The sequence below is a fragment of the Vigna radiata genome, chromosome 2 (genome assembly GCF_000741045.1).
Source record: "Vigna radiata var. radiata cultivar VC1973A chromosome 2, Vradiata_ver6, whole genome shotgun sequence".
In the NCBI taxonomy this organism is placed as follows: Eukaryota; Viridiplantae; Streptophyta; class Magnoliopsida; order Fabales; family Fabaceae; genus Vigna; species Vigna radiata.
In genome coordinates, this window is record NC_028352.1 from 17,503,427 (window position 1) to 17,531,168 (window position 27,742).

Consider the following 27,742-nt stretch of genomic DNA (forward strand, 5'->3'; position numbering starts at 1 on the left):
TCAATGATGTATCGAAGATCATTGCGGGAGACAGGATGTTGAATATTTCCATTATTCAACTCTGGTGCATGCAAGACAATTAATTTTTTGTACCATATTATTTTAATTAAGATGCCTACTTTGTAATAAGTTAACTTTGTTGTTATAGGTACATGGACTCAATCATTGTAGACCAAGGTCGGTCTTCCGTTTACGGATTTGTTGAACCTCAGACCATCCAACGTTGTGGTAACACAGATGAAGTGAAACAAAATTAATTGGAAACATGGATGGCTGAGTCAAACAGAGACATATACCTTATGCCATACATTGACGGGTATGCCTTGTTTTATGTTAAAGGTAATTAAAGTTTACTTAATTAGTTTACTAACATTTTTTTATGTTCCAAGCAGGGCTCACTGGCAACTGGTAGTCCTCATTCCCAAAAAAATTACAGTTGTCTTCTTATGTTCGCTGCATAGGAAGATTAAAGATGACTTGAAAGTCCTGCTTCAAGGGTAAGTGTTTCGCTAAAAATGACTTTTAATTTCATGTCGGCCTTAATTTTTAATGATTTCATACTTAAATTAATATTACTTTCTGTTTTAATGTAAATAGAGTAATGGGTAAATCTCGCTGTCAGCTAAATAAAGTGTTGTATCCCAAGGTTTGCTACATTTATAGTTTTAATTCATTTACTCTATTTTTCAATGATCTTAATTCTTGACTAAATTTACTTTGTCATTTTAGTGTAACAAACAACTTGATTCATGGGAATGTGGGTACTATGTGATGTGTTGGATTAAGACCATCATTCGAGCTGGCATTACAGATAAGTGGAATGAGGTAATAATCAGCCTTACTTTGAAAACATCAAAAAATCAATTCATTCTTTTCAACATATATCAAACCATAATCAATATTTTTTATTGTGCAGAATTTCAATGATTCATTTGCTCTAACCGAAGGCATGATAAGGCAGATAAGGGAAGAATGGACAAGTTATGTTATCCAAAAGTGGAACTAGAGCAAGACTTCTTTTTTGTTGTTTTCAGTTACTTAGGTTTAGTTTAAGTTTATAATTATTGTTATTGATCTTGGATTGAATTATATTTATTTATAGCTCAAACAAACAATAATTTATTATAAACAATTGTTCTGGGAAATTTTTCTGATTTTCAGGTGTGGTTATATTCGAAAAATAAAATTTTATTAAAAAAAAATTGCCTCGTAGACGTCGGTTAAGGCAAAACGCGACGTCCACAGACATCAGTCAATGCACAACGCGACGTCCAATAAGTAACAGTGCACAAAACGATCCAGCGCGTTCATACGTCTATTTTGTTGGCCACTGACGTATATGGTAACGTCTATTGTTATTTAGCCCGACGTCTAATTGGACGTCGGTTTTGCGCAAAACCGACGTCTACATAGACGTCTGTCATTAAGTGACTGATGCAAAGTTACGTCACTGGAATAGAGGTCAGATACGAAACGGACGTCAAAAGCCCAAATTAACCGACGTTAATCAGCGTTTTTGCACTAGTGAATTGATTCAATGAAAGTTCATTAGATGTTTGATATGTGAACTATTATATGTTTGATCTATGAACTACTAGACCCTGATGTGTATACCATAACCTCATTTGAGATATGGACCACTAGCTTGTTTGAACACTTTGCTTTGAATGCCAGGTTTTCCATCGCGTTGGACCTTTTGTAATAGATTTTCCTACTTTGAAATATCTTTTGAAATATCTTTTGTGTTGAATATCTATAATAGAATTTGTTAATCTAGATAATTTATTATGCTGAAACTTGGTAACAAATTTGGTTTCTTTGAAAGACAATAAATTTAGTTAACTAAATAAATATTAACACTCTATGAGGATCTCATCACTCACCATAACATGTTTGATATTTCACTATTGTAGATGAAATCTAAGATACTAAGTTTCTCTAAATTTTGCATTATAAAGTCAATTTGTGTTGTTTGATCTTAATTCTATGAGTTTATCCTTAGAAGTTTAGTTTTCCATTACTCAATATAAACAATAAAAATAGAGAAAAAAAAAAGGAGAAAAACCAAAACCCTACAAATTATGTAATTGATTTGTCTCTTTTTTGTTTAAGCCAACATTAAGCCTCTAATAGGCACTAACCTAAACCTTAACTTTACTAAACTCAACGTAATTATTGGTATACTTTAGGTTCTAATCAACTTTAGAAGCTCAATTACAAAAGTCAAACTTCTTATGTTCCCTTTACAAATTTTCAACAAATCTTCCCTAAATTGTAAAAAGTGTGAAAAATAATAGAGGAGTCCAAATCTATCAATCCATATGTTTATTTTAAAACCATGGAAGTGTAAATTCTGATTTGATTAGGATTAGCCAAAAATGGTGTCTACAAAAAATGTTATCGCCAAAATAGTGAATAAGGACAAATGAGCTAAACATGAGAAATTAAAGCATTTATTATTATTAATGAGGCCAATCTATTATTAATGACATAAGATGAAATAAAAACTAAATATAAAACAAATGGAAGGTGAAATTATGTACAATAAAGCTATAAATGTGTATAAAAAATATGTGCTATCAATGTTTGATAGTTTTCCATTTTTATAATTTTGTCATCCTCATGGAAGGCTACACCTTGGTGGGTTGATTCTTTTATGATTTCATAGACAATTATGATGTTGTGTGCAATTCAAGTATTGTTCTTCACTTCAACATCTACTTCATTTGATTTTTTTGAATTCCATTTATGGCTTTTGGTATTATTTTCAAATGCTTGTTGATAATTAAATATTGTCCCTTAATTAAAGTCCTTGTTAGTTTACTTAACTCTAATAATTTATTATTTTCTTAATTAAAGTGTTGAAAGAATAAAACCTCACATTATACACCTGGAGACCGATGATGAAGTTAATGAATTGATGGATGCATATTTGATAAGTTTAAATTTGTTTAAAAATTGCATGAATGATAATTATGTGATAATTGATGAATAATGATAATTATATGATAAATAATGAAAAATTCAACTGTGAATGAATTAGAAATTTGTTTTTATATAATTGTTTTATTTGCGTACCGTATGCAACAAAACTCCTTTTTATTATTACTTTTAATTTTATGCTTTCTACACATGTGTTTCTTAGTTCTTGTTTATTGAAGTTCCAATTGTATTCATTTGGAGACAACTTTTGGATTGACTAACCCTTTCTATACTTACTCTTTGATAACCTTTTATATAGTAGATGAACGATCTTATACTTCACATTAGATAGTTTAATCTTGCGTTATATGATTTATTCTTAATTTGATTGTGGAAATGAAAACAATAAACTTTGGTTTAGTCTACATTTTTTTGTTTTTAATTTAGGCTAAAATACTCTTTTGATTCCAGTTTTTGTTGAGCTTATTCAATGTGGTTCCTTTTTTTCCGATTGAGTCTCTATATTTGTTAAAATGATTGAATTAGGTCATTTCGATTATATTTGTATAAAATACATTAAAGACATGTCATATGTTAGTTCATAGCATTTTTTTTTATTTTATTTATTTTTTCATTTTTTTACGTGTCAGGTTTTCATTTCATGTGACACTATTTGTGTTACGTGACAATGCCAATGCCATATATTAGTATCAACATCACATGCTAGTGTCATTGTCTTTGCTTTTACCTATTTGCAATGTGCTGTGATGAGTTTGAGAACTCTTGTCTTTGCTAATACATATTTGCAATGTGCTGTGATGAGTTTGAGAAGAAAAAGTTTTCAAAATTGTCTAGGTGTAGTACTTAACCGATTACACTGTTTACTTAATCGGTTAAATCTGGCACACATTGAAAGTTGTTTTGATGATAAGTCTTAACGGTCATAGTTTTCAAATGTTTTGACTTACATTTTATGTGCAATCGATTGCATTACTTGCTTAATAAGTTAAATATGTTTTAATGTAATTATGGTGTAACTCTGTTAAAAGTGTAACCGATTACATTATTTTTGTAATCGATTAAAAAGCGTCAGACATGAGAAAATTTATATAATAACGCGTTACACTCTGCATTAACAACTTTTGATCATTTTGAAATTTAATATCTAATATCAGTGAGTCAAGAAAAGAGATTGCAGGTGCGTTGGGTTCTCCAAGAATCAAGATCCAAAAGTGTTGATAGGGGAAACAATATGAATGCTAAACCCAACTCCTTATATGGTTTCTGTTTTTGGTGATGACAACACATCTAGTTGCTTTTGATGTTGACAATACATATGAATTGGTTGATATGCATACTTACTGTGTTTATACATGTGTTTACATCTGGTGTCTACATACCTATTCTTTGATATGTGAAAATCACTTGCACGTATGAAGTAATCGATTACGAAAGTTATGTAATCCATTAAGTTCATCAGATAGCCATTTGCTTAAACTGGTGCAAGCTACAAGTTTTAACCGATTACATTATGTGGATAATCGATTAAAACTCGTCTTTGCAATGCATCTTTTTGGATTGTGCTGTGATGAAATAACATGAAAATAGAAGAAGAGAGGGTGAAAAACATGAGAGAAGAGAGGGATGACGAAATTTGAACCCCCCAAAGGGTTCCTAAGCTCCCCTAATGTGTTTCCTTAAGTCTCTTATATAGAAATTGGATTGGGCTTTGTTTCAGGTTTTTCTGTTGTTGTAATCTTCTTTATGCTAATGTAATCTCCTTCAATCATCTTCTAAATAATTCAATATCTTCAAAATATATTTGATTATCTTTTCATATTTATTGATATAGTTAAATAAGGTAGTTATTTAACAATATCAAATAAAATATCTTAAGATATGTTTTTCCCAAATTATCTTTAATCATAAACATTTATCAATTATCAAAGCCCTTTTGGTAGAAAAAAAATAGAGAAAACTACAAGATCCAATTTTGTTGCCTGTTCCCTCCTTTTAGCTTAGCCAATTTTTTTCACTTTTACATGCTATGCTTGGATTGAATTCTTGTGGTATTGATTATTTGCTATTTTTGGATTTATCTTTAAGGTGTCATGAAACTTTAACCAATTTATTTCCACACCTCAATGAACCCAACTTAGCTGCAACTGCACTAACACACGTCAAAATATCCAAAAAAACATTTATGCAACTGAAAAGTTATTTTGAACATGTTTTTGTATCTCATGCTAAATAAACCCAATTATAGCAAATCCTAATTAAAATATTCTATTAAAGTACAAAAACAAATTAAGAATCCAATATTTAAGGCTAAATAAGGGATAAATAGGCACTCATCAAAAGCCTCGTTGCAAAAACTAAGATGTTTATAGTGTAATTCACTTTCAATCTTAGGTTGATTGAAAGGACACTGAATGTAGGCATTGAGGCCAAACCAATATAAACCTTGTATTTGTATTTCTTTCCTTATCTCTTTTACTTTCATTGCATGTGCTTTATTGTTTGGATTTTAAGAAAGACTAAAGATCATTCTAAGTTTTCAAAAAGATTGAAAAAGTAATTGTTTTTATTGATCACCAATTCACACCCTCCCCTCTTGGTACAGAAACAAGACACTTCTTTTCTTACAAAAGGATTTGTAGATTTTGAAGGATTCTTGAAGGATAGCATTGGACGTTTATTGGCTGATTAATCTACTGCACATTGAGGTGTTTTCTTTCCTAATCAGAACTTTGTTTACAATCAAAGATTGTGGTTTCCCTGTTCATGTTGCCAAAACGAAGAACGTGTTTTTCTTGTGACTTTGAGAGGGGTATCTCAAAGGGGTTACAAAAAGAAGATTGTTCTTTTTGTGTTTTTGGCTATAGTAGATTTGGAGTTAGATAGAAGGATACATTGAGAAGGTTTCTTTGTATTGCTTGCTATAAAACTCAATCTTTATAGTGCATTGGCTTTCAATCTAAGATTGATTGAAAGGACACTAGATGTAGGCATTGAGGCCGAACCAATATAAAAAGTTGTGTTTGTTTTCTATCCTTTAACTCTTTACTGCATTGTTTTCTTTATTGTTTTGCGTGTTAAAGATCATTCTAAAGATTTCCAAAAAGATAGAAAAAGAAAGCATTTTCATTAATTACCAATTCATCCCCCTTCTTTGTAAGAGAAATTGGCCTAACTTTTCTTGCAATTGACACGAGAGCTGGTTTTCGAAAATTGCTCGAAAACTAATCGATTAAATTACTAATGCATTAATCACAGAAGCTTAAAGCAATTGACTGTCCTATTCCTATGTCTAGGCAATATTTCATAATCAAGAAAATTCTTCTCAGTTCTAGATTTCTCCATACGTCTCCGTATCGTCAAAATCAAAGATCATGACAATGAATGAGTTAAAAAATGCAAGTTTTAAAGTACAGAGAAGAAAACCTAAACTATTGATAATACAAATATATGAATAAAATAAGAATTTCCATATAAGAGAGTTTCAAAATGATTACATCCTTCCCCAACAACAAAGGGTTTAGTTCACCATTGACATGGTGAAACTATATGAATTTAATGGAAAGAATGAAAGAATAAACCCTAGAATTGGTGTATTGGAGCCTTAGCATCCAAAAGCCACCTCCAAGGAGTGTAAAAGGTGTTGTGCCGTCTTTTTCTGCCAAAAGATACATCCCCTAAGTCGTTTGGGTCTATTTATAACACATAAAAATAACAAAATTTTGGCCCAGGCCCATAAGTACAACGCTCAGTGCTGGTTTTTGCCGCTCAGCGGTCACGCCCAAACGTCTTACTATGGCTAATTCTGCAAAGGCCAGCGCTCAACGCTGGATCAGACGCTCAACGGTGAACAATTCTACTTTTCTCCCCTCAACGTTGGCGCTCAAGTGTAAGACACTAGCATCCTTCACGAAGCTGGCGCTCAACATTGAAATTGGCGCTGAGCGGTGGCTATGATTCTTCCTTTGCATCTTTTCTCACCCTTTCTTAACTCCAAGTCCTTCCTTCTTCACTTTCCATCATTCAATTCTCATCAAATCTTGTCAAAACAATGTAAAACCAAGCATAATATCTCTAAAACCACCTTTGACTCTCTTGTAACCTAACTAAAGTGTTTTGCATGATTTTAAGTTCATTCTAAGTNATAAAGGGTGTGTTTTGATATCAATTTCAAGTATAAAAATAATGATTTTTAGACCGTTATCAGATGCAGCCAGATTCATTAGTCTACCTCACAAGACAAGTGGTCATGTTACATAAGGAGACAACAATAAGGGTAAACTTGTTGGAATCGGTAAAATCCAAACACCTTCTTCATACATAACTAAAAATGTTTTGCTTATTGAAGGACTAAAACATAATCTTCTTAGTATAAGTCAACTCTGTGATAAAGGGATAAAAATTACCTTTGAACCTAACCACTATCTTTTCTGCAATGGCTCAATAGATGAACTTTTACTAATTGTAAAAAGGTGTAACAATATCTATAGGAATCTTGTAATTGGTTTACCAAATATAAAATATGTTTCTGTCAGGCTTTGTGATGCTTGTCAAAAGGGAAAACAAACGAAAACATCCTTTAAAACCAAGAGAGAAATGTCTACCACTAGACCTCTTGAGTTGCTTCATATAGATTTGTTTAAACCCTCAAGAATCAAAAACCTTGGTGGAAATCTTTATGGTTTGGTAATTGTAGATGACTATTTTAGATATACATGGACTTTTTTTCTTGCTATCAAAAGTGATACTTGCAGGATATTTAAGAATTTTGCATCTCTGATACAAAACGAAAAAGATCTCAAGATCAAGGCAATCATGAGTAATCATGGCAGGGAATTCCATAAGGAAAACTTTGATTCATTCCCAATTCGAACAAACACTCACTTTCTTTTTGTTAAGAAACCTTAATTCGAAGAAGCATTCAGTTTTTTCCAATTTCTTTTCGCAAATCTTAATTCGAACAAAGGGATTGGATATAATTAAAATTTCTCCAATTTCTTAATTAAAAAAAATATGAATTTACACGTCACAATCACCTTGTTACCATATTATGTATGACACGTCATTTAAAAAAACACCATCAACATGTCACATATACATCAATCTAATTACGTTCTTCCAATTTAACAATAAAACTTTAATTGTACCAATTTTGCATAAAAGTTAAGATTCAATTGAACAGAAAATAAGTAAAAGACCTAAGATTATGAAAAAAAAAATCCAACGAATAATTAAACATTTATTACTCATATTGTCGGAGAAAGAAAATATTATTATTATTATTATTATTAACACTACTATTCTTATTAATATTATTCTTACTGTATCTAATAATATATTAATAGACATTCTTCTATTTATATATACATATTATTTTGTAATTTATGTTTCATAATATTTTAACGTTCTAATTTAAAATTGTTCTGTGAAAAAAATAACACAAAAAAAGTATAACAAAGAAAAGAAGAAGCAAAAACTGACCCATGTATGCAAATTTAAAATATCTGACGGTATAAAATTAAACTTTAGTCATGACATAACTTCAGAATAATTTATAATAGATAATAAATAAAATATAATACATAGTATATCATAAATAGAATTATATAAAGTAAAAAAAATAGTATATGTATATTAATTATAAAATATTATAACGTGAATTAATTGAGACAGAGGGTCTGCTAGTTATTATTATTATAATACAATAAAATGTAATGAGGATGAGAATCACGCGGGGGAGCTATATATACATCACCAACATCGTACCTGTCACCTGCCTCTGCTCTCTATTTCTCTTCTTTCTTCTGTTCGCTAATTAAAGTTCTCAGCTTTAAACTTCTTCTGAATCGAAGTTCCCCTTTTCTCTTCACAACACAAAATTTCTATCTGTGTGCTTCTTTCTTGGGTTTCCTTTGATCATGGGTCGCCCACCCAGTAATGGTGGCCCAGCCTTTCGCTTCAATCCGACTGAGGTATTCATCAAAATTTCAACTTCACATATTCTTTTCTTGTTTTCTCTTTTATCTCGTGATTTTCTACATTGGTTTATTTGGGTATTTGTTTTTATGCTAAAATTTTAATCGTGCTGTATTAAATTAGCCAACTGGCTCTCCTTCACAACTACCTCATCTTGGTGCTCTCGATTATGCCACTGGGTTGATTATTTGTCATTCGCTATTGCTAAGCATGTGTGTGTGGCATTTGGTTTGTGAATGGTGGATGCTTCGTTCGTGTTGGGGGTGATAAACCAGCCTGGGTACTGAAAATGCACGCATGAAGTTAGGGCTCTGACATTTGACAATGAATTAGGGTAAATGGTATTTGCATAAGGTTTTTAGACCTCCTGTATAGTCCTACATCTTTTTGTGCGAGTGGTGGGAAATTGATGTGATTTGCAAAACTCACTGCCCTTGAATAAATTTTGTTCCCTATCTTAGGATTTGGATTAGACCACAAGTATTGACTTTGTGCTAACAAACAAAAGGCCATTTTTGTTGTTTTATGAAGCTTTTTCCTCCTAAATGTATGATGAGTCGTGTTCAATGTTATAAATTTAAACTAAGTAGAAATTGACAAAACTGCAAACCTGGTAAAACAAAATCATAAATCATTATCAAGTTTCTGAAGCCATTGTTTCAAAAGAATAAAAGGAGAGTCGGGGTGTTAAATAGCGTTTAATAGTGTTCCTTTAGTTCTTCTCCATTTCACAAGTTGAGCTTATCTTACTCTTCAGTTTCTTTGTGTGAGAGTAAGTGGAAGAAAAGTAGAGAAGAAAAATGAATACAAATGGTTGAATTGTATGATTAGTATGAGTGGTGCAGAATTTCACTGATGAATCGATGTATTGTGCATGGATGTGATTTATCGCATGATATGAACCAACCAAGGGCATGCTTGTTTTTTAGTTGGAACAACACAAAGCCAAGTTGAACTCAGCTGACCAAGACATAAGCTTTGAGTTCAATTGGAGTTTGAGCTGTTCAAGTTTTAATAAAAGGTGCCACAACTAGTCCAATCATGTGATGGATCATGTTATTCGAAGCACACATCTGAAGATTCTATCAACTGAGATTTTCCCGAGTGCTGACAAAAACTATTGTTTCTTTGTATAGGTAGGAGAAATGGAAGCTATTCTTCATGAACATGAGAATGCAATGCCAGCACGCGAAATTCTCACAGCTCTTGCAGAGAAGTTCAGGTGTGCCACTTGGCCTTACTGCCCATACTATTATTGAATATTTTAATGAGTACCAGACTTAGTAATATTTAGTTTGCTCCTGAGAAGTGACTAAAATTATGCTTTCTTTCAGTGAATCACTAGAACGTAAAGGCAAGATTACAGTGCAAATGAAACAAGTATGATATGAGTGCTATATTTTATTTGAAATTGGAATTTTGCACCCTTGTTTTCTTAGTCTTCCACTTCAGTATAGGTTTGGAATTGGTTTCAAAATAAGCGGTATGCAATAAGAGCAAAGTCAAGTAAGACTCCTGGAAAGTTAAATATTACACCTATGCCTCGGGATGATGCAACCCCGGTGAGGACTATGCCTCAACAACCAACAGCGGCTCCAATTCCTACTGCTTCTGTTACAGCAGGTAGAATATTGCTGCTTTAGATTGCTTAATTTTTTTTACTTTGCCTGAATCTGTAGTCATGGTTATTTGTTAATCCTGCATACTTTATGTTGTTTTAATTTCTTTCTGAAATTCATATACCAAATGAGTGTAGTGTTGTTGGATCTCTAATTTATCTAAAGTTTGTTTATGCTGATTTTTCTAACTTTTTAGTTTGTGCGATGTTCACTTGAAGGGCTATATTTATATATCTTTTGTTGCATTATATTTCCCGATAGAACTTTCTATCCCAACCTTTATGAAGTCATTGTTATGCACACTAAACTTTTTGTAGAGCATTTAGAGTACTGTGTTAGATATCAGGAACCATTGAATACAGTTAAATCTTTCAAAATGAATTATTGGAGAAGAGGAAAAATAGGATTTATTTAATCCTATTCTACCTTATGGCCTGTTAGTTAGGAATTTCTGTTTTGTCTTTATGGCCTGTTAGTTAGGAATTTCTGTTTTGTCTTAGTGTCTGTTTTAGGGGCTGTGGCTGGATGTTAGTATATCACAGAAGATGGTTCCCCAACCTTTTATAAGTAGGACTTCTGTTTTAGAAGAGAGGGCATTTTTTTTCTTTGTTAGTTACGAAACTAGACAGATTTCAGTTTGAAAAAGGAGGAATATCCTTTGTGTACTTGTTTTTTGTTTTCGAAATCAAAGAAGAACGAGGGTTGCACATAACTTTTTCTATTTATTTCATCACAAAAATCCTCACAGTTGGTTTGACTTGCCGGATAATGAAAATATAGTGAACATAACCAAATTGATATCGTGGGACTAGGAGCTTGATATAATAAATATATCTGAAGATGAGAAGAAAATAAATGTTTTCACTGATATTTGTACCATCGCTTGAAGAAGAATATGCTGGTATTATTATTTTGCTTGATGGAAAAAGTCCTAGTTTAGAAGATGGTGATATCTTTACCATATAGTGCAATATCTGGACTCGTCCATGTGTTTAGCAAAAGGACTAAGCACCCCACATGCCATGAAACAAAAGGGTAAATTGCATGATCTAGATGTATTGATTTTAATTGATAATGGTGCTAGCACTACTTTCATCTCTACAAACTAGATGAAAGGTTAGGCTTTAAAATTTATCAAGGCAACCCAACTTATGTGAGATTAGGGAATGAGAACTGCAAGCAACTCATGGTAGTTCTTCAACCTGTGCCTTTGTGCTTCATTGGGCTGCAATTGCCCCAGCTAAGCTTTTAGACTTCTGTCTTTTTCAGCCTAGATCAGGCTTGTAGTGTCTGGTCTGACATTTCTCCCAGCATTACCAACATGTCTGTCTTTCTAATAACAGCTAGACAAAGCTGTGCTTCCATAATCTGGAATGGGATTCGAACCCATTCCCTTTCAGACCAGTAGCTGAAACTGGTATTTTAAGCGATGCCTGCATTCTCATTGGCTCCCATGTGCATTGTGTTTCCACCAACAAGCTTGTTCAGACTTTGGCCCAGGGGTCTCTCCTCTAATGCCCAATAGTTGGCATCTTCACTGGATTTCAATCATTTACAGAGTTCTTGTTTGTTGTTCTCTTCACTGTGCACAACGTCTCTTCGTCGTCGACCACCGTCGGCCACCGTCTGCCGTCGGCCACCATCACACTTTCGTTCGATGACCAGCGTATCTGGACTGCCTCCTTGAGCGACGGCCAACCCCGTCGGAGTTAGGACCAGACTCCACTCAACGCACCTCCACGCGCCACCTTTCTTTAGCTGGTCTCGGGTGCTTGTTTGTCATGCGCTGCCTTCTCGGCGTCGGCATCAAACCATGCCGCTGCCGGTCGTCTCGTCGGAGCTTGCTCTCTCTGTTCTGACCCTCCATAGCAGCCATTGCTGTCATCTTCTTTGTCTTCACAACATCTTCGTCTTCTCGCCGTACGCTTCCACATCGTCGAACCTCCCTCTTGTTTTTGTGTTCTGGTGTAGTGCATCTGGTTACTGCATTCTGGTTTCTGTCACCACCAATGGGTTCTTCCCTTTATTGTGCGGCACTGATTGGTCCTTCTTATCATCGTCTCTGTCGCTTGTGCCGTTGAATGCACCGACACCTGTGACTAGGACCCGTTTCCATCATCTTCTTTCTTCTCCATTACGAAGGGTTCTCTACCTCCACTAATGGGTTTCGCCTCACGTTTCATGACCAGGACCTTTCCTCCCCCTATCACCAATGGGTTCTCACTTTGTTTCTATTTCTTAAGCAACTGTGCTTTCTTACCCAGACATCCCTTGGAATGCAATCAGGTGTCTCCGATGACCTTGTCTGAGACAATGACGATGTGTTGGCTACACCGGAAAAAAGAAAGAACAACACTCAAAACTCATATCTACTCAAATTTGGGCCAAATAAGACGTCACTGACTCGTGGAATAGACTCAGAGGCATTAGTGACTCTCTGTGACGACGGTGGGTGGGTCTCGTTGGAACTAGGCGTGTGGGCTACATGCACCGGCAATGGTGGTGGCATGTTGTAGAGTTGGGCACAGCTTTCTGCCCTATCAATGACTCCAACGGCTATGGCGGTAGCCATAGTGGCAGGATAACGACAGTGGGTATTGTTGCAGCGGAAACGAAGCTCCCAAGATTGGGAGCTCTGATACCAACTTGAAAAGGAGAATGATTTCTATTATTATCATTCATCCCTATTACAAATTCCTTACACCTATTTGTAAAAATCTAATCTTCCAAAAACAAGGAAATAAGGAAAAAATATATTGAAAAATAAACTAGAAGATTCTATAATTATTTTCTTTAATTAGGAAAATTTTTCTCTAATTACAACGGTAAGTGCCTTGCCTTATTTTGGAAGTTGTATCTATCTATCTATCTATCTATCTATATATATATATATATATATATATATATATATATATATATATATATATATATATATATAGATAGACATACACACACATTAATAAGAAGCACAACAATATAGGTTGAATACACTCTTAATCCATTTATACAATGTCTATTAAAGAAGTGTTTTGTCAGGATTCCATCAGTGTGATAGTTGTAGTCTGTAACTGATTTATCAGATGATTTATTACTCTGTTTGTTCACTTTTGTAAATATATATCTGGGTGAGTTATCATCTTTGAAAAGTGGATTTTTCATATTTTCAAAATCAAAATTTTCATTCTCTTTCTCTAAAGATTAAGATGTATTAATCATTAAGTAAATCTAGTTATGGAATTTGATGGTACTGCTACTGATTATGTCTCAATTGTAGACTATGTGGTGTTTCAGTTTTATGCTGTTATTAGTTATTTTGTTTACTTACATTGCCTTCATTTTGTTGTACCCAGTTTTGCCAGCAGTAAAAGCAACTCCAGAAAATCCTGTTATGGAATTCGAAGCTAAATCTGGAAGGGATGGAGCATGGTTAATATTTCCTCTTTAATAATCTTAAGAATCTTTGTAGTTTATTTTCTTAATTATTTATTTTTTGTATAACATATTATTAAGATAAAAATATCCCTGGGGTGATATTGATTATGAAAAAATATCTCTAGAATCTTCTTATTCATTTCAATATATTTTTATTTCTTTATTTTAGGGAGTTTGATTGTTACAAATGGAGGTGATGAGAATGTAATTGGTGGAATTATCAATAAAATGGTTCTTTATTTTCCTACGTAGTTCAAGTTGGTATCTAAGTTCCCAATCTTGAAATGTTGTTTCCGTTGCCATGTAAGCAGCTGGCACCACTGCACCCTCCTGTCACTGCCTTGAGGTCAATGGTGCACCAAAAGGGTGTGCACCGCACTCATGATGACAATGCCGACAATTTAGTCGCTATTGGAGTTTCCACGTGCCTAGCTGTTATGAAGTCCACTCATCATCGTAGCCACAGGTAGGATTGTTGAGACCTCCTAAAAGTGAACATTGGACTCGGGCCAGAGAGAGGAATGAATGTATTAGTGAAAGAAACTCAACATGGAAGATTGTTGACAAGCTATGAGAGGCAAAAGGGCTACAGGGTGTAGATGAATGTTTGTAGCGAAATATAGGATAAATGGGACAATAGGTCAATATAAAGCTAGATTGGCGATAAAGGGATACACTCGAACCTTCAAAATTGACGGAGGAAATATTTGTTCTAGTGACTAAGATGAATACAATTCAAACTGTCCTTTCTTTTGCTACTCATTTTAGTTGGGACTTGCACCAGTTAGATATGATGATGTCTTTTAACACAGCTTTAGGACAACTAGTGTACATGGAGATTTATCTATGATTTGAAACTCACAGAGGAAGGAACAAAGTATGTGTGAAGGACTTCAAGTGAAAATCATTCTAGATGACCTTAAAATAGGTAGATATCCCTATGCAATTGTGCCATGTTATCAAGTCAAGCATGAACTTTGTTCATAATCTTGTACATCATAATAGGACAAAATTATATTGAAATTGAAACACTTCATCAAAGATATTCTAGACAGAGATGTTGTGGTTATAACCCATGTCCTAACAGGACTTTAGATTTTGGACATTTTCATTCAGGGACTTCTTTAAGGAAGACTTCAGGATGTGTTGTAGACAAGTTGGGAAACATTCATATTCAATTACCAATTTGAGGGGAAATGCTGTAAATAACAAATTATTAGGATGACAATATCTTCAATATATCCATATTGATTAGAAGAAATTATTGTTAAACTCTTCCTAATGATTTCAGCATATTTTTATTTCCTTATTTTAGAGAACTTGATTGTTACATAGAGGTTATGAGAATGCAATTAGTGTGATTGTTATGAATAAGATAATTCTTTATTCTCTACATAGATTTTTCATTTATGGGCCTGACATGGGGTCTTCTTATTGTTAGGTATGATGTTGCTACCTTTCTATCGCATAGATATTTGGAGACCCATGATCCGGTAATTCAAAGCTAATATTATTTCTGTTTTTAAGTTTTTGTGCAGAAATTATTTAAGCTTTTTGATATGGTTTTCAGTTTCCCTTTTTCGCATGAATATTTTCTTGGGAATCTTTTGATTTTGCTGCTTTCAATTCCTGCATAGTTATGTTAAGTGGTTGAACCCTGATGAAATTGTTAGAACACATTTAAAGTTATTAGTGCTTATCGTTAGAGGACTTGTGCTTGCATTAGCATTAATAGTTTTTGATATTACTATTAGTGTTAGACAAGATGTATGATGCCCTTTATTTCTATTCCCTACAATTTAGTAGCTATGTTTTTGTTAGGATATACGTTAGGATATATGATGATAGGATAGAGGGGTTGAGGAGTAAGCATGTGGGGAGTGTCGGTTAAAAAGGGGAAGTGGGTCAAAGCCTCTATAAATAGAGGTAGGGTAACGCGGTAGGGGATATCGAGAATTTTGTGAAGTCAGGTCTATTGCCTGTAGAGAGGTTATGCTCTCAAGGGAGGTTATGCTCCCAAACCCATGCTGTGTACAGTGACTATCCATTCTTTAGCAATAATACAGTTCTTTCTTTCATCTTTGATTGTTCCGTGTGCTATTGAGAGAGTTTTGGTGTGCTATTGAGAGAGTTTTGGTTAGGTTCACTAACTAGGAACCTAACAGTTTTACTAGAGATTAGATTTGTCATCAAATTTGAATTCCCCTACTTCAATATAAATTCAGAAGAGCTTAGAGGAATTCTCTCAAGTAATCACAAGATTCTCGGTAGTTCAAGTTGGTGTGCAAAACCTCCTCTCTGTTTATGAATCACTTTGGTCGTTATTTTGAACAAATGCACTAAAGTCCCCATGGCCACGAATAATTCAGGCTAAGTCTCCAATAACTGAACTTTGACAATACCTTATCTATATCTAAAAGACCCTCTATATTTTCCATAAGATTCAAATCTACTCACTACCCCCATTTTGCTGCACCTTTTTGAATGTACATCTCAGTTGCTAGGGGAGAACTTTTAATTCTTATCTTTGAATTGCTAATTTGAATCTAAAAGACCCTCTATCTTTTAATTCTTCCTAATCCTTTGATAGGCATTAACCACACTCCTCCTGAGTTTGAGTGTTTGATAAATAAAGTGTGATCTCCTTTACTTTGCCTGTAACCTAAGGTATTCATGAACTTAATGAATTTCCAAGCCATATAAAAACCTTTTATACCTGCAAACAGAATTTGCAACAACTTCATATCTTCGAGGAACCTCCATGTATAGTTCTTCCTCAAGATCCCTATTAAACTACAGGAAATAAAGGGACATTCAGCTGAAACCGTGTGTTTCTGAGATGGCCAGATGCTTTATTAATATTGAGAAAAAGAAATTACTGCAATAAATAGATATATAGTATCTTCTGATAGTAAAGATACAATACGAGAATGAATAAAAACATTCCTAATACATATATAATCGAGATATTCCAGATCATAAAAGATTTTTGCCCCATTTTTGTAGTTGTAAAACTTCCCTTCCAACTGGAATATATCAGTAATATATGCGCAGCTTGTTGCAAATATGATTAATCCTTATTTCTTTAAGAGACCTGGTTACTGCTGACAAATCTAGTGATTCCTTTAGATTCCAACTTCTCTTCAAATTTTAGCACTTTGAAGGATTGCTTTAGCTATGAGCTAACAAATGACTATGACATTGCTATGTGTTTCACCTTTGTACTTGATCTTGCGACAATATTTGTTTCTTGCTTTTCCATGATATTAAATTACCTCCAACAAGAATAAAGTACCTTGAAGTGAAGCAACAATCACTTGGTAACGCTACACATTTAGTGTTTGAATATCAATATCTATCAATTTAAATATTTTTTTTAAGAAGTGATTTTAAACCTAACTCAACCCTACAGAACCGGTTTGTAAGGTGAGATTTGCACCCATTTATATATTATAAATTGACTTTATCTCTAGTCGATGTGAGACTTTTAACACCCCTCTCACGCCGAGGTATATATATCTCGAATGTGAAGATAGACAATAGTGGGTGGTCTGATAGCGGCCCGATAACGGGTGGAACAATATGTCTAACAAACAACAAATATCGCTAGGATAGGCTTTAGCTATAGCTCTGATACCATCTTAAGAAGTGGAATTTAAGCCTAACTCAACCCCACAAAACCGGCTTGTAAGGTGAGGTTTGCACTCACTTATATATATATATATATATATATATATATATATATATATATATATTATAAATTGGTCTTATTTTTAATCGATGTGGGACTTCCAAGCTGAGGTATACATCTTGAGTATGAAGATAGACATTAATGGGTGGTCTGATAGCGGTCCGATAACGGATGGAACAATATGTCCAACAAACAACAAATATCGCTATGATAGGCTCTAACCTGACTCTAATACCATTTTAAGAAGTGGACTTTAAACCTAACTCAATCCTACAAAACCGATTTGTAAGGTGAGGTTTGCACTCACTTATATATTATAAATTGGCCTCATCTCTAGTCAATGTGGGACTTCCAACAATTTTCTTTATCTTCAGGGGCACTCTTAATATTCTTCAAGATCCATATGACTACATCCCAAAGGTCTTGCAAGGAGAGTTTAACAATTTACTTAATACACTTACTACAAAGACAATGTTAGGAGAAGTTGCAGTGAGATAACTTATCGTAGCTACTTTATATGTATAAATTCTGGGTCATAATACAAATCTCCTTGGTCAGTTATAAGTTTGATATTTAATCCATTGGTGTGTGTTTACAAGCTTAGCATTGAACATACTTGATTCATCCAAAATGTCCAAAGCATATCTTTTCTAAAATATGACAATTCCATCGTTGGACTCTGCAACTTTATGCTGAGGAAATACCTCAAGTGTTCAAGATCTTTTGCCTGGAATTGTTTAGCAAGATATTGTTTTAGTTGTTATGTACCCTTTTTGTCACTTGTCACACTATTTGTGATAAGAATGTCGTCCACATATATAATGGGGTAGATATAGAAAAGAAATTGGTAAGCTCTAGAAAGGGAGTTGAATAGAGTTTCAAATGATTTTGAAGATCTTTACAAGAAGGTTGACAACAGACGTTTTGGGGGTGATTGTTTGCTAGTTGAAGAAGGTTTCTAAACTGATTTTCATAAACAACGTGTGACAGATAGCCAAAGCTAGTGCAAGTGTAATAGGTGAAGTAGAGAAATACCTTAATTTTTATATTGGTTCATCCCAACACTAAGTTAGGTCTAGTTCTCCTTTGCAAACCATGAAGGGATATACTAATCAGATAATGATAATTTCTCAATGTCACTTCTGACTTACAATAAAGTCAGTCCTGATATACTTTGTCTCTTCTCTGACATAAAGAATAAAAATATTCTTCACTAAACCAATATCGGCCTTCCCTAGTATTGTTTAAGGGTCACTTCTACTACAAAAGAATTGTTTAGGATCCAAGGATGACTCTTAAAAGTGTATGCAAAATAAATGCTCCTTGCTGAGATAACTTCATATAGTGAAAGTTTTATAAATATAGAACACTTTCTCTATATTGTCTATCAGACTGTCTATGATCTAGCACTCAGAAGCAGTAGCACATGAGAAGTATGTCGGTATTTTACATAAAAAATTTCTATTACTTTCCTTGTATAATGGCAACAACTTCATCAAAGCTCGGGATTTCTAATTTTACATAAAGATTTGGGTTCTGACTTGATGAAATTCAGGATTTAATCCTATAAAAAAATCACGGACCCTTTCTTGTTTGATAAATTCCTTCAAAACAGTAGCGCCTTTAATACAATTAGTCTTAATAACTCTCTGCTGTTCTAATTCCATCCAAAGCGTCTTATGTGGTTGGCATATTCTGTGACAGATTTTTTTCCCGTTTTGCCGCTACTGTTTTGACCTTTAAAGCATACACTTGGCAGCAGTTTTAGCCTCGGAATAAGTCTGCTCAATTGCGTTGCAAATATTTTTTTTGTTAAGAAACATAATGGTACCACTACTTTCTGTATTCATCGAATTCTGACTCCCAGCAACAATCAAATTAATCTTCTTCATCCCATGCTCTAAATTTGGGTCTCCATCCTTTGGTTCAGCACCATTCAAGTGGCCAAGTTTTCCTTTTCCTTTCAGTATTGTGAGAACAAATTGTGACCACTTCAAATAAATTTTTCCCATTCATCCTATAAGTAGGTTCGATGCCATGTAAATCTACATACTGATTATTCTGTGGAGGATGCACAACTCCCCTTTTATATCAGAAAGCAGCTGGAAAGTAGATGGTAAGTCACCAGAAAATTCCTGGGAAGTTATTGGAGTTCTGACCGTGGCTGGAAAAACTGATAATATCCAGAAAAGTCTGCAGCTTCAAGAGCATAGCAAACTTACTGAAAAATTTTGTTTGCAAAGGAAAAACTACATTAGATCAGGAACTCTAATACCATGTTAATGAGAAAATCTTCATGTTTCAGGAAGTGCTGGTACGATTTGCTGGTTTTGGGCCTGAGGAAGATGAGTGGATTAACATTCGAAAGCATGTCAGACCACGATCTTTGCCATGTGAATCATCAGAATGTGTTGTAGTAATCCCGGGTGATCTCATACTTTGTTTTCAGGTAGGAAAAGCTATAACCAGTTGTCATAAAAACTTAATCCTAGTTTTTTCTTTTCTGTGTTTTTCTCTAACCAAATTTTACTTTGTGGAACATCTGAATAGTTTCTTTTTTCTACATTTGACATTACAGGAAGGTAAGGAGCAAGCCCTATACTTTGATGCCCATGTGCTTGATGCTCAAAGACGGAGGCATGATGTAAGAGGCTGTCGTTGTAGATTTTTGGTTCGCTATGATCATGATCAATCAGAGGTATTGATTTTCTTCTAAGATTTTTTGTTGTCGGATAGGTTTTATGATATAATTCTATCACTTTTTTTCTTGTTATGCATATGATTTCAGTCCCTACAGTTTTCACTTTTCAATTAGTTTTGGTTCTTATAGTGTTTACTTTCAGATGTCATTCAGCCATATAATTACCAATGAGATTTTGTTACCTGAGATTTATTTTTATGAATTTGTTCTTTCACATTTCTTTTGAGTTTTTGTATATTTATTCGTAAAGGGTACGTTTGGGGTTTTTTTAATTATAAATTTTAAAAATGTTAGAAACTAAAATTAGACTTCAATTTTTGTTTTTAGTTTTTGTTCAATATAGTAAAAAACTATATATAGGATTAATCTTCCTTTATGTTAAATATAGGTTTAAATGTTGTTTTAGTCTCTAAGTTAAGTAGTAATATTCAATTTAGTGCCTGCTTTTAAAAGTGTATACTTTTTCTTCCTATAATATGGAAAATGTATCAAATCAGTCATATCCGTTAAATTGATAATAACGGCGTTAAATATTAATTGGTGTGGCAATTAAGTTATCCTACGTGGCAAAATATATTTTATAGGAAAGACAAATATGAAAATAACCTCTTCTCTTTCCTCTTCCTCCTTCTCTTTCCTTTCCCCACCCTCTCCCACCTCTTCTCTCCCCCTGACAACTACTTATCAATTGTGGCTCCACCGCCCCTCCACCCTCGTCGACCACCGCCCCTTCGCTGGGGATCTTGTCGACCACCGCTCTCCTTTCCCTCGCGTCGTTTCACTCCGAAACTATAACCCCCTACCCGACTTACTCCCACTCTACCACACCGCTTGGGTTTTCACTATCCCCGCCAGGTACTCTTCCGCCCCTTTAACTCCTCCAACATAGATCTGGGTCGAGCTCAATTTCATGTCTTGGTCAATAGCCATGTTGTTTTGAGCAACTTTACCCGTTTGGCCAGTGGTTCCAGAAACCCTAGGATCATGGAGTATCTGATATGGGTCGATGTGGATAGCCTCGTGGTCGTGTTTGTGCCCAATAAAGATTCGAAATTAGCGTTTGTGAATGCCATTGAGGTGATTTCTGCTCCCAAGGACCTTGTCCCTGAAACAGCACAATATTTGGGCCTATCAAAAGTAGAGAAATTTGAGGGTTTAATGAAAGGTATTTTCATATCTGTCTCTGCTATAAAATATCCTTTTGCCACGTTGGATAACTTAATTGCCACGTCAATTAACATTTAACGCCGTTCTTACCAACTTAACAGATAGGACTTATTTGATACATTTTCCATATCATAGGAACCGAAAGTATACACTTTTAAAAGCAGGGACTAAACTAAACATTACCACTTAACTTAGGGACCAAAAAAGCATTTAAACCAAAGGACAATTAGGGACAAACTTTGGATTTAGGGAGGGAGACACGGAAACATGACCGACTCTTTTTGAGGAAGTTTTAGAGCTATTTGCAAGGGTTATGAAATGGGGTTTTTCTTGAAATGGAATGGTTGAGAACAAAGAGATATTACCAAAAATGTGATCAGAAACACCTGAGTCAATTACCCATGAATTTTGACCATCCATGGATTGAGAAATGTATGTTGTTGATGTACTAAGAGATTGAGATGTTTGTGCCAGTCTGTTAGGCTTTAATCATAGATACTCTTAACATTCATCCTCAATGAACTTGGAATTGGTAGTTTCACTCTTCGAGATATTGGTGGTTTTGAAAGGAAAACCATGCAATGAATATTGGTAGTTTCAGTCTTCGAGTATTAGTAAGATAGTTCCATTTTCCAACTAATTTTTTGTACTTCATAGGATCTAAGAAAGGCCTCCCTTGATAGGTAGGAGTTTGGTATTGAAATCTATGGGTGTATCAACAAATTTTGAGTTCACCAACCCAGTTTCTTCCAAAATATCTAATGCATATTTCCTTTGAAGATAACAGTACCATTCTTGAATTGTGCTATCTCAATTCCTGAAAAATATGAGTTTACTAAGATCTCTCGTTTGAAAGTGATGATGAAGGTGTTATTTCATCTAGGAGATGCCATGATGATCATTGCCTATAAGAACAATATCATCAACATATACTATTAAATATATACACACCCAACACTTAGTTCAAAAGCCATGACAAAGAAACATTGAATTCTAGCCATGAGAGGAGATGAATGCACTATAAAGAAACTCAATATGGGAGACTCTAGACAAACTAAGAAACAAAATGCTATAAGGTGCAAATGTATATTTGTAGTGAAGTATGCGTGGGAATAAAGTTAGATTGGTTGCAAAGGGATACATTCAAACTAATGGAATTGACTATGTTCTTTCTTTGGTAACTTACTTTCATTGGGAGTTGGTCTAGTAGGATATGTAGAATGCTTTTCTTTATGGAGCTTTAGAAGAAGTGTATAAAGAGATTGCTCTAGAATTTGAAACCTAATGAAAGGAATAAGGTATAACTCATGACGAAGGCCTTATATTTGTGAAGTTCAAACAAGCCTCATAAAAGGTGTGTTCTCGTGTCTGACATATTATATATCGGTGAAATGTCCAATTCGAAAGACATTTTTTTTTTTTGTTTCTAACATAATTTTGACGTGTTCCCAACAATGTTGATAAGGACAAATACAATGATTTTCTAAAAACCTATGCTTGTAGACTTATAGCATAAGTTTCTATTGGAATTGAGAAGCACTTCATTAAAGATAATCTTGATAGAGGTCTGGTGGTGATAACCCATATTACTAGGGGCCAGTCATCATACATCATCATTAGGGACTTCCTCGTAATAGATTTCAAACTTTGTAAGCAAGTTGGCAATGATGAATATTCATTTACCAACTTAATAGACAATGTTGTAAATAGTAGATAATTAGGATAAAAGTATCTTAATATCTCCATAGTAATTAGGAAAAAATATCCTTGGTGTCTTGTCTTCACATTAACTCTATTAGACTTTATTTTGTTTTTAAGAGAATGCAATTGTTTCAAACAAAGAAGTTGAAAATGTAGTTAGCATGATTACTATTAATAATGTATTTCTTTATTCACTTTCACTATTCAAGTCTACCCAAGGTATTATAGGAAAAATGGAAGTTGGCTTCCAATGTTCTGTTGAAGGTCACTACTCAGTTTGATGCATTTTGTTGATCCACCCCCATCTTGTGTTCTTGCCAGGAAATCGTGCCGCTTAGGAAGATTTGTCGCCGGCCGGAAACTGATTACCGATTACAGCAACTTCATGCTGTTGTGAATGAGGTAGCGCCTGTGGATCAACAGAAGACTGGTATGGATCCATCAGTACCAAAGCAGCTGATTGCAGCAAGCATTCATATGGAGACTCCTGTTGTGCAAACAAATGTTCCTCAAACTCCTCAAGGTATGGATATGGATGTAGATCAAAAGAAAGCTGAAACAAACATTGATGTTCCATCAGTAAACTCTACCATCACCCCAGGCAATGCCCCATTCACTAGTGTCATTACTACAAGCACTGTTCCTCAAGTCACTACTCAGACTCAGGACATGCTTGAATGAAAATAGCTGTTTCATTTTTTCAGACAAAATGGGACTTACTTTAGTACATTATTTTTGTTTTTTAGAACTGTTAACTATCTGGGTAGTTTTTCTTCAGCAAACAATGCTTATGAGTAACTTTCTCTTGCTGTTCTATTCGAACCATAGAAATTTAGAAGAAAACAAGACCAAGTTATACATTCTATTTTCTTGCATAAAGAGAAAGAATCTCTCATATTAGTAATTTTCATCTCACTAATAGTTTGCATGCGATTTTGGTTCTTAAGGTGTGTTAGTTTTTAGTTGGAGTAATTCTTTTTTTTTTTTAAAAAAAAAAAAGAAGTAAGCAAATTTATCTTTTGTTTATTTTTCTATTTCACTTTTTATTTATTTTAAAATTAATTTTTCCAAACTGCTCATTAATCTCTCATCTAATTTCTCTTAGTTTTTAAAATTAATTCCGAAGGGTGTTTGAAAAACAATGAAAGAACTGGGTGGAAAGAAATAGAATCCAGAGGACATACGATTATAAAATATAAATAAATATATTTTGGATTTTTATGTTTCTCAGAAAAGTAAGAAAATAATCTTTTAATCTCTTCATCAATTTTCTTTTACTTAAAATTTATAAGTTCTCGCCTTTTATTTAAATCATTTTTAAGCCTTGGAAGATAGCTTCTTTCCCTTCAAAATTAAGATTTTTCCGCTGTTCACTTTCTTTCTCAAACACGAGAAAAAATTAATTCACGTCAATTAAAATATTTAATTTATTATCTTTTACTTAAAGAAAGGTAGAGACTTCTAAAAAATATTTGTTGTATACAAAAAAGGTGTAATTGAAAATAAAACTATAAATAAAAGGTATATCACAGAATAACATTAAGTAAGATAATTCTTTTATAAATTTCTTTATATTTAAAGTGAACAACTATCAAAATTTTCACAATTTTTGACATTTTCTAGAAAATTCAAAAACAGGGTTGCCTTATTTTCTTATGAAATTAAAGTTTTTATACTAAAACAATAATTCATTTCTTATGCTACTAAAAAGTAAAAAAAAAAAAGGATATTTCAATACTTATACTAAGTCAACTATTTTTTAAAATTTTTTAATCACACTATACTGCTTTTAATCTCTTCAATACTTACAAATTAATTAATAAGAATAAAGTAAACTAGAAATATTACATATATATAAAACTAAAAACATGACATTTTAAATTATACACAGTTTAGGTGAATACAGTGAGTATTACTATCATATGAATCATATATACATATATATTTCTCCTATGATGAAAAGGAAGATTGCATAAAGATTATGAGAGTGGGATTGATGATTTCTGCAGTTTTAGAGGGAATTGTTTGAAGTTTGATCTTCCTCTGTGTTATTCTCAAGTGGTTGTTGCTGAATGATTTTTCTTTGAGTTTCATTTCCCACCATCGTCTCCATCGCAAGCTGCCCAGAATAAAGAAACAGACCCACAGAGTTTATGCCGTACACAAATGTAGCCAGGTAGCACAACCCATTTATTATTGTCCTGTCACAAAATATGAAAATTAATAAAATTAATCTCAATATTTAAATCATAACTTTTTTTTATTTAATTAAGTCTCAATATATTTAAATATTTTTTAAACAGAATCTTACCTAGACACGTATATAAGATATTATGTCAAAATTTTAAAAATATTATATGTTAAATTGTTTGAGTCACCAATCAAAATCTAAAAAATATTATATGTAAAACCAAAAAACATAAAAAATATCCAAATTTTAACACATAAATTAATACCTTTTAAATTAATTCAACAAAAAATAAATCAAATTTAATATATTTAACATACATTAATAAAAAATATAAGCATCAAAATAAATCATAGGATTAAATGCATAAATCAAATTACTATTTAAATTTTAAAATTATTTAGTATTTGTTATAAGAAAATTCACGTGTGTTTTTTCTATAATCATACACAACATTTTTTAACAATGCGTCATTTTGTTTTGTTATTAATTTCCGTTAGTGTTTATAATTATTATTATTGATTATAGAATAATTTTAAATTAATAATAAAATGATACAAAGATGATATTAAAACATTGTTAAAAAAGTTATCAAAGTATCATAATTTTTTATAGATTTAATTTGCTTCTCCATATTTTTTGTTATTTTAATAATATTTTTTGTTATGATAAATAATTAATATATTTAGAGATGTTATAATAATATTTAACATAAAAAAAAATGAGAGCACTAAAGAGAGTTAAGGTGTGAAAAGTACCTTAGGGTGATTGTTATCTGGCGAACCTGAAAAAGAAAGCATTTTGATTGTTAGTGGCAGTTGTATCTAAAAAGTTGAAGTAAATAATTGAATATGAGAAAAGGATGCAAACCGAAAAATGATCTGAAAGCATTTGGCGACTGAGAGAAGCTTCAATTGAAGTGGTGAACCTATAGAGAACAACAGCAATGGCACCTGCTATCACTGCTCCTAACAATGCTTGATCAGCTGAAGCTCGATTCTTAACTTTGATGGAACTTGATTTCATTCTTTTCAACCTTTCCAAAGATTTCTCTGCTCCCGAAGACCTAAATCTCTACAACCACAAACTCATTTTCAATCTATTCATTTCTAAAAAATTGAAACAAAAATATTGCAATAGGAGAAAACAATATACCAATTGTTTGGCACGTTTAATCCGGCGCTGGACGGTGCGAAAGAGGAAGACGGTGAGGGCTCCGGTGAGAAGCACGGTGGAAGCAACCTGAACGGTGGAAGGATCATCTGAGAAGGGAAGAGAAGAAGGGAGTTGAATGGGACCAAAGTCTTGTGGTGTGAGATCTGAAAGCCATGCGGCGGAAGGAATGGCTGAAACGGTAGATGTTGGAGTGGATGATCGGTGGAGGAAGTGAAGAGACGGTGATAAATGGTGGTTAGGATGAGTGGTGAGAGAGAAAGGAAATGTAGAGAAGAGAAGAAGATGGTGGTGAGAGTGCACCATTGTTGTTCTTCCTACCTTAACTGAACTGCACAAAGGATTTGGTTCTGGAAATATCTTACAGTACTTGGATTTTGGTGGAGTATTCCAAAGGTATACATATCAGTGTTCAAAATATCTCATCCATCATGGATATTTAGGAAGAAAAATCTATTATGGATATTTAAGAAGAAAAATGATTATTTGTATATTTTTTTTTATCATACAGTATTTTTTTTTTATTTTTTTTCTTCTTCTTTTAAAAAAGTACAAAAATTTGTACATTCATAATCATTTTATTTATAAAATATATTTAATAAATATAAAAATTTATCATCATATTACTACTTATTTGGAAACAAGAGAATCAAAGGCACTGTTTTTTTTTTTTTTAAAAAAGTGTGAAGAATTTTAGGAATGCTTTGAAAATCCACCATGTAATTAGACCTTTTGAAAGAATTGGTTTTTTTAAATATTCTACAATAATTAAAACATCTTAAAATGCATACAATGTTAAAGTTTTATAAAACGGACATCTAAAATACATATAAAAAATTAAATTAAACATTGAAATTTTAATAATATACCTATCAATATCTATTAATATTTTTATTAATATAATAACAATTTTATATATAGAATAGAAAAAGTTGTTCTTCATTTCCTTCTAAGAGAAAAAAAAGTTCAAATGGTTGCATTTAACCATTTTTCTTATATTATTATTTATCAGTTTACAAAGAAAACTGTGTTTGTGGGAAATTTTAAATCTTGATATTTTTTTTTTATCGAGTAGAGTGATAGGTGTACATCAACATGACTAACTATTTTTCCAACACTAATACATTTAAATTAATTTTTATTTTTGTTATGAA

At 33.1% G+C, this 27,742-nt stretch overlaps 2 protein-coding genes across 4 annotated transcripts; one reads left to right on the forward strand and one right to left on the reverse strand.

The window, feature by feature from the left end:
* The first annotated feature begins 8,697 nt into the window (after nucleotides 1-8,697).
* Nucleotides 8,698-24,090, forward strand: LOC106756412 (protein SAWADEE HOMEODOMAIN HOMOLOG 2). Of its 3 annotated transcripts, XM_022778722.1 has the most exons (10): nucleotides 8,699-8,912; nucleotides 9,040-9,250; nucleotides 10,053-10,138; nucleotides 10,251-10,296; nucleotides 10,374-10,539; nucleotides 13,886-13,961; nucleotides 15,409-15,460; nucleotides 19,964-20,107; nucleotides 20,237-20,356; nucleotides 23,549-24,090. In XM_022778722.1, the coding sequence occupies exons 3-10, from the start codon at nucleotides 10,062-10,064 to the stop codon at nucleotides 23,906-23,908; spliced, it is 1,041 nt and encodes a 346-aa protein (XP_022634443.1). In that variant the 5' UTR covers nucleotides 8,699-8,912; nucleotides 9,040-9,250; nucleotides 10,053-10,061; the 3' UTR covers nucleotides 23,909-24,090. The 3 variants fall into 3 exon arrangements, with proteins under 3 accessions (XP_014494320.1, XP_022634443.1, XP_022634444.1); XM_014638834.2 differs by lacking the exon at nucleotides 9,040-9,250 and having other exon boundaries at nucleotides 8,698-8,912; XM_022778723.1 differs by lacking the exons at nucleotides 8,699-8,912; nucleotides 9,040-9,250 and adding an exon at nucleotides 9,865-9,937.
* Nucleotides 24,091-25,082: 992 nt separating this feature from the next.
* LOC106752744 lies at nucleotides 25,083-27,016 on the reverse strand. The gene is made up of 4 exons (XM_014634489.2): nucleotides 26,571-27,016; nucleotides 26,286-26,489; nucleotides 26,174-26,199; nucleotides 25,083-25,428 (listed from the first exon to the last, which is right to left on the reverse strand). The coding sequence occupies exons 1-4, from the start codon at nucleotides 26,892-26,894 to the stop codon at nucleotides 25,239-25,241; spliced, it is 744 nt and encodes a 247-aa protein (XP_014489975.1). The 5' UTR covers nucleotides 26,895-27,016; the 3' UTR covers nucleotides 25,083-25,238.
* Between the last annotated feature and the right edge of the window lie 726 nt (nucleotides 27,017-27,742).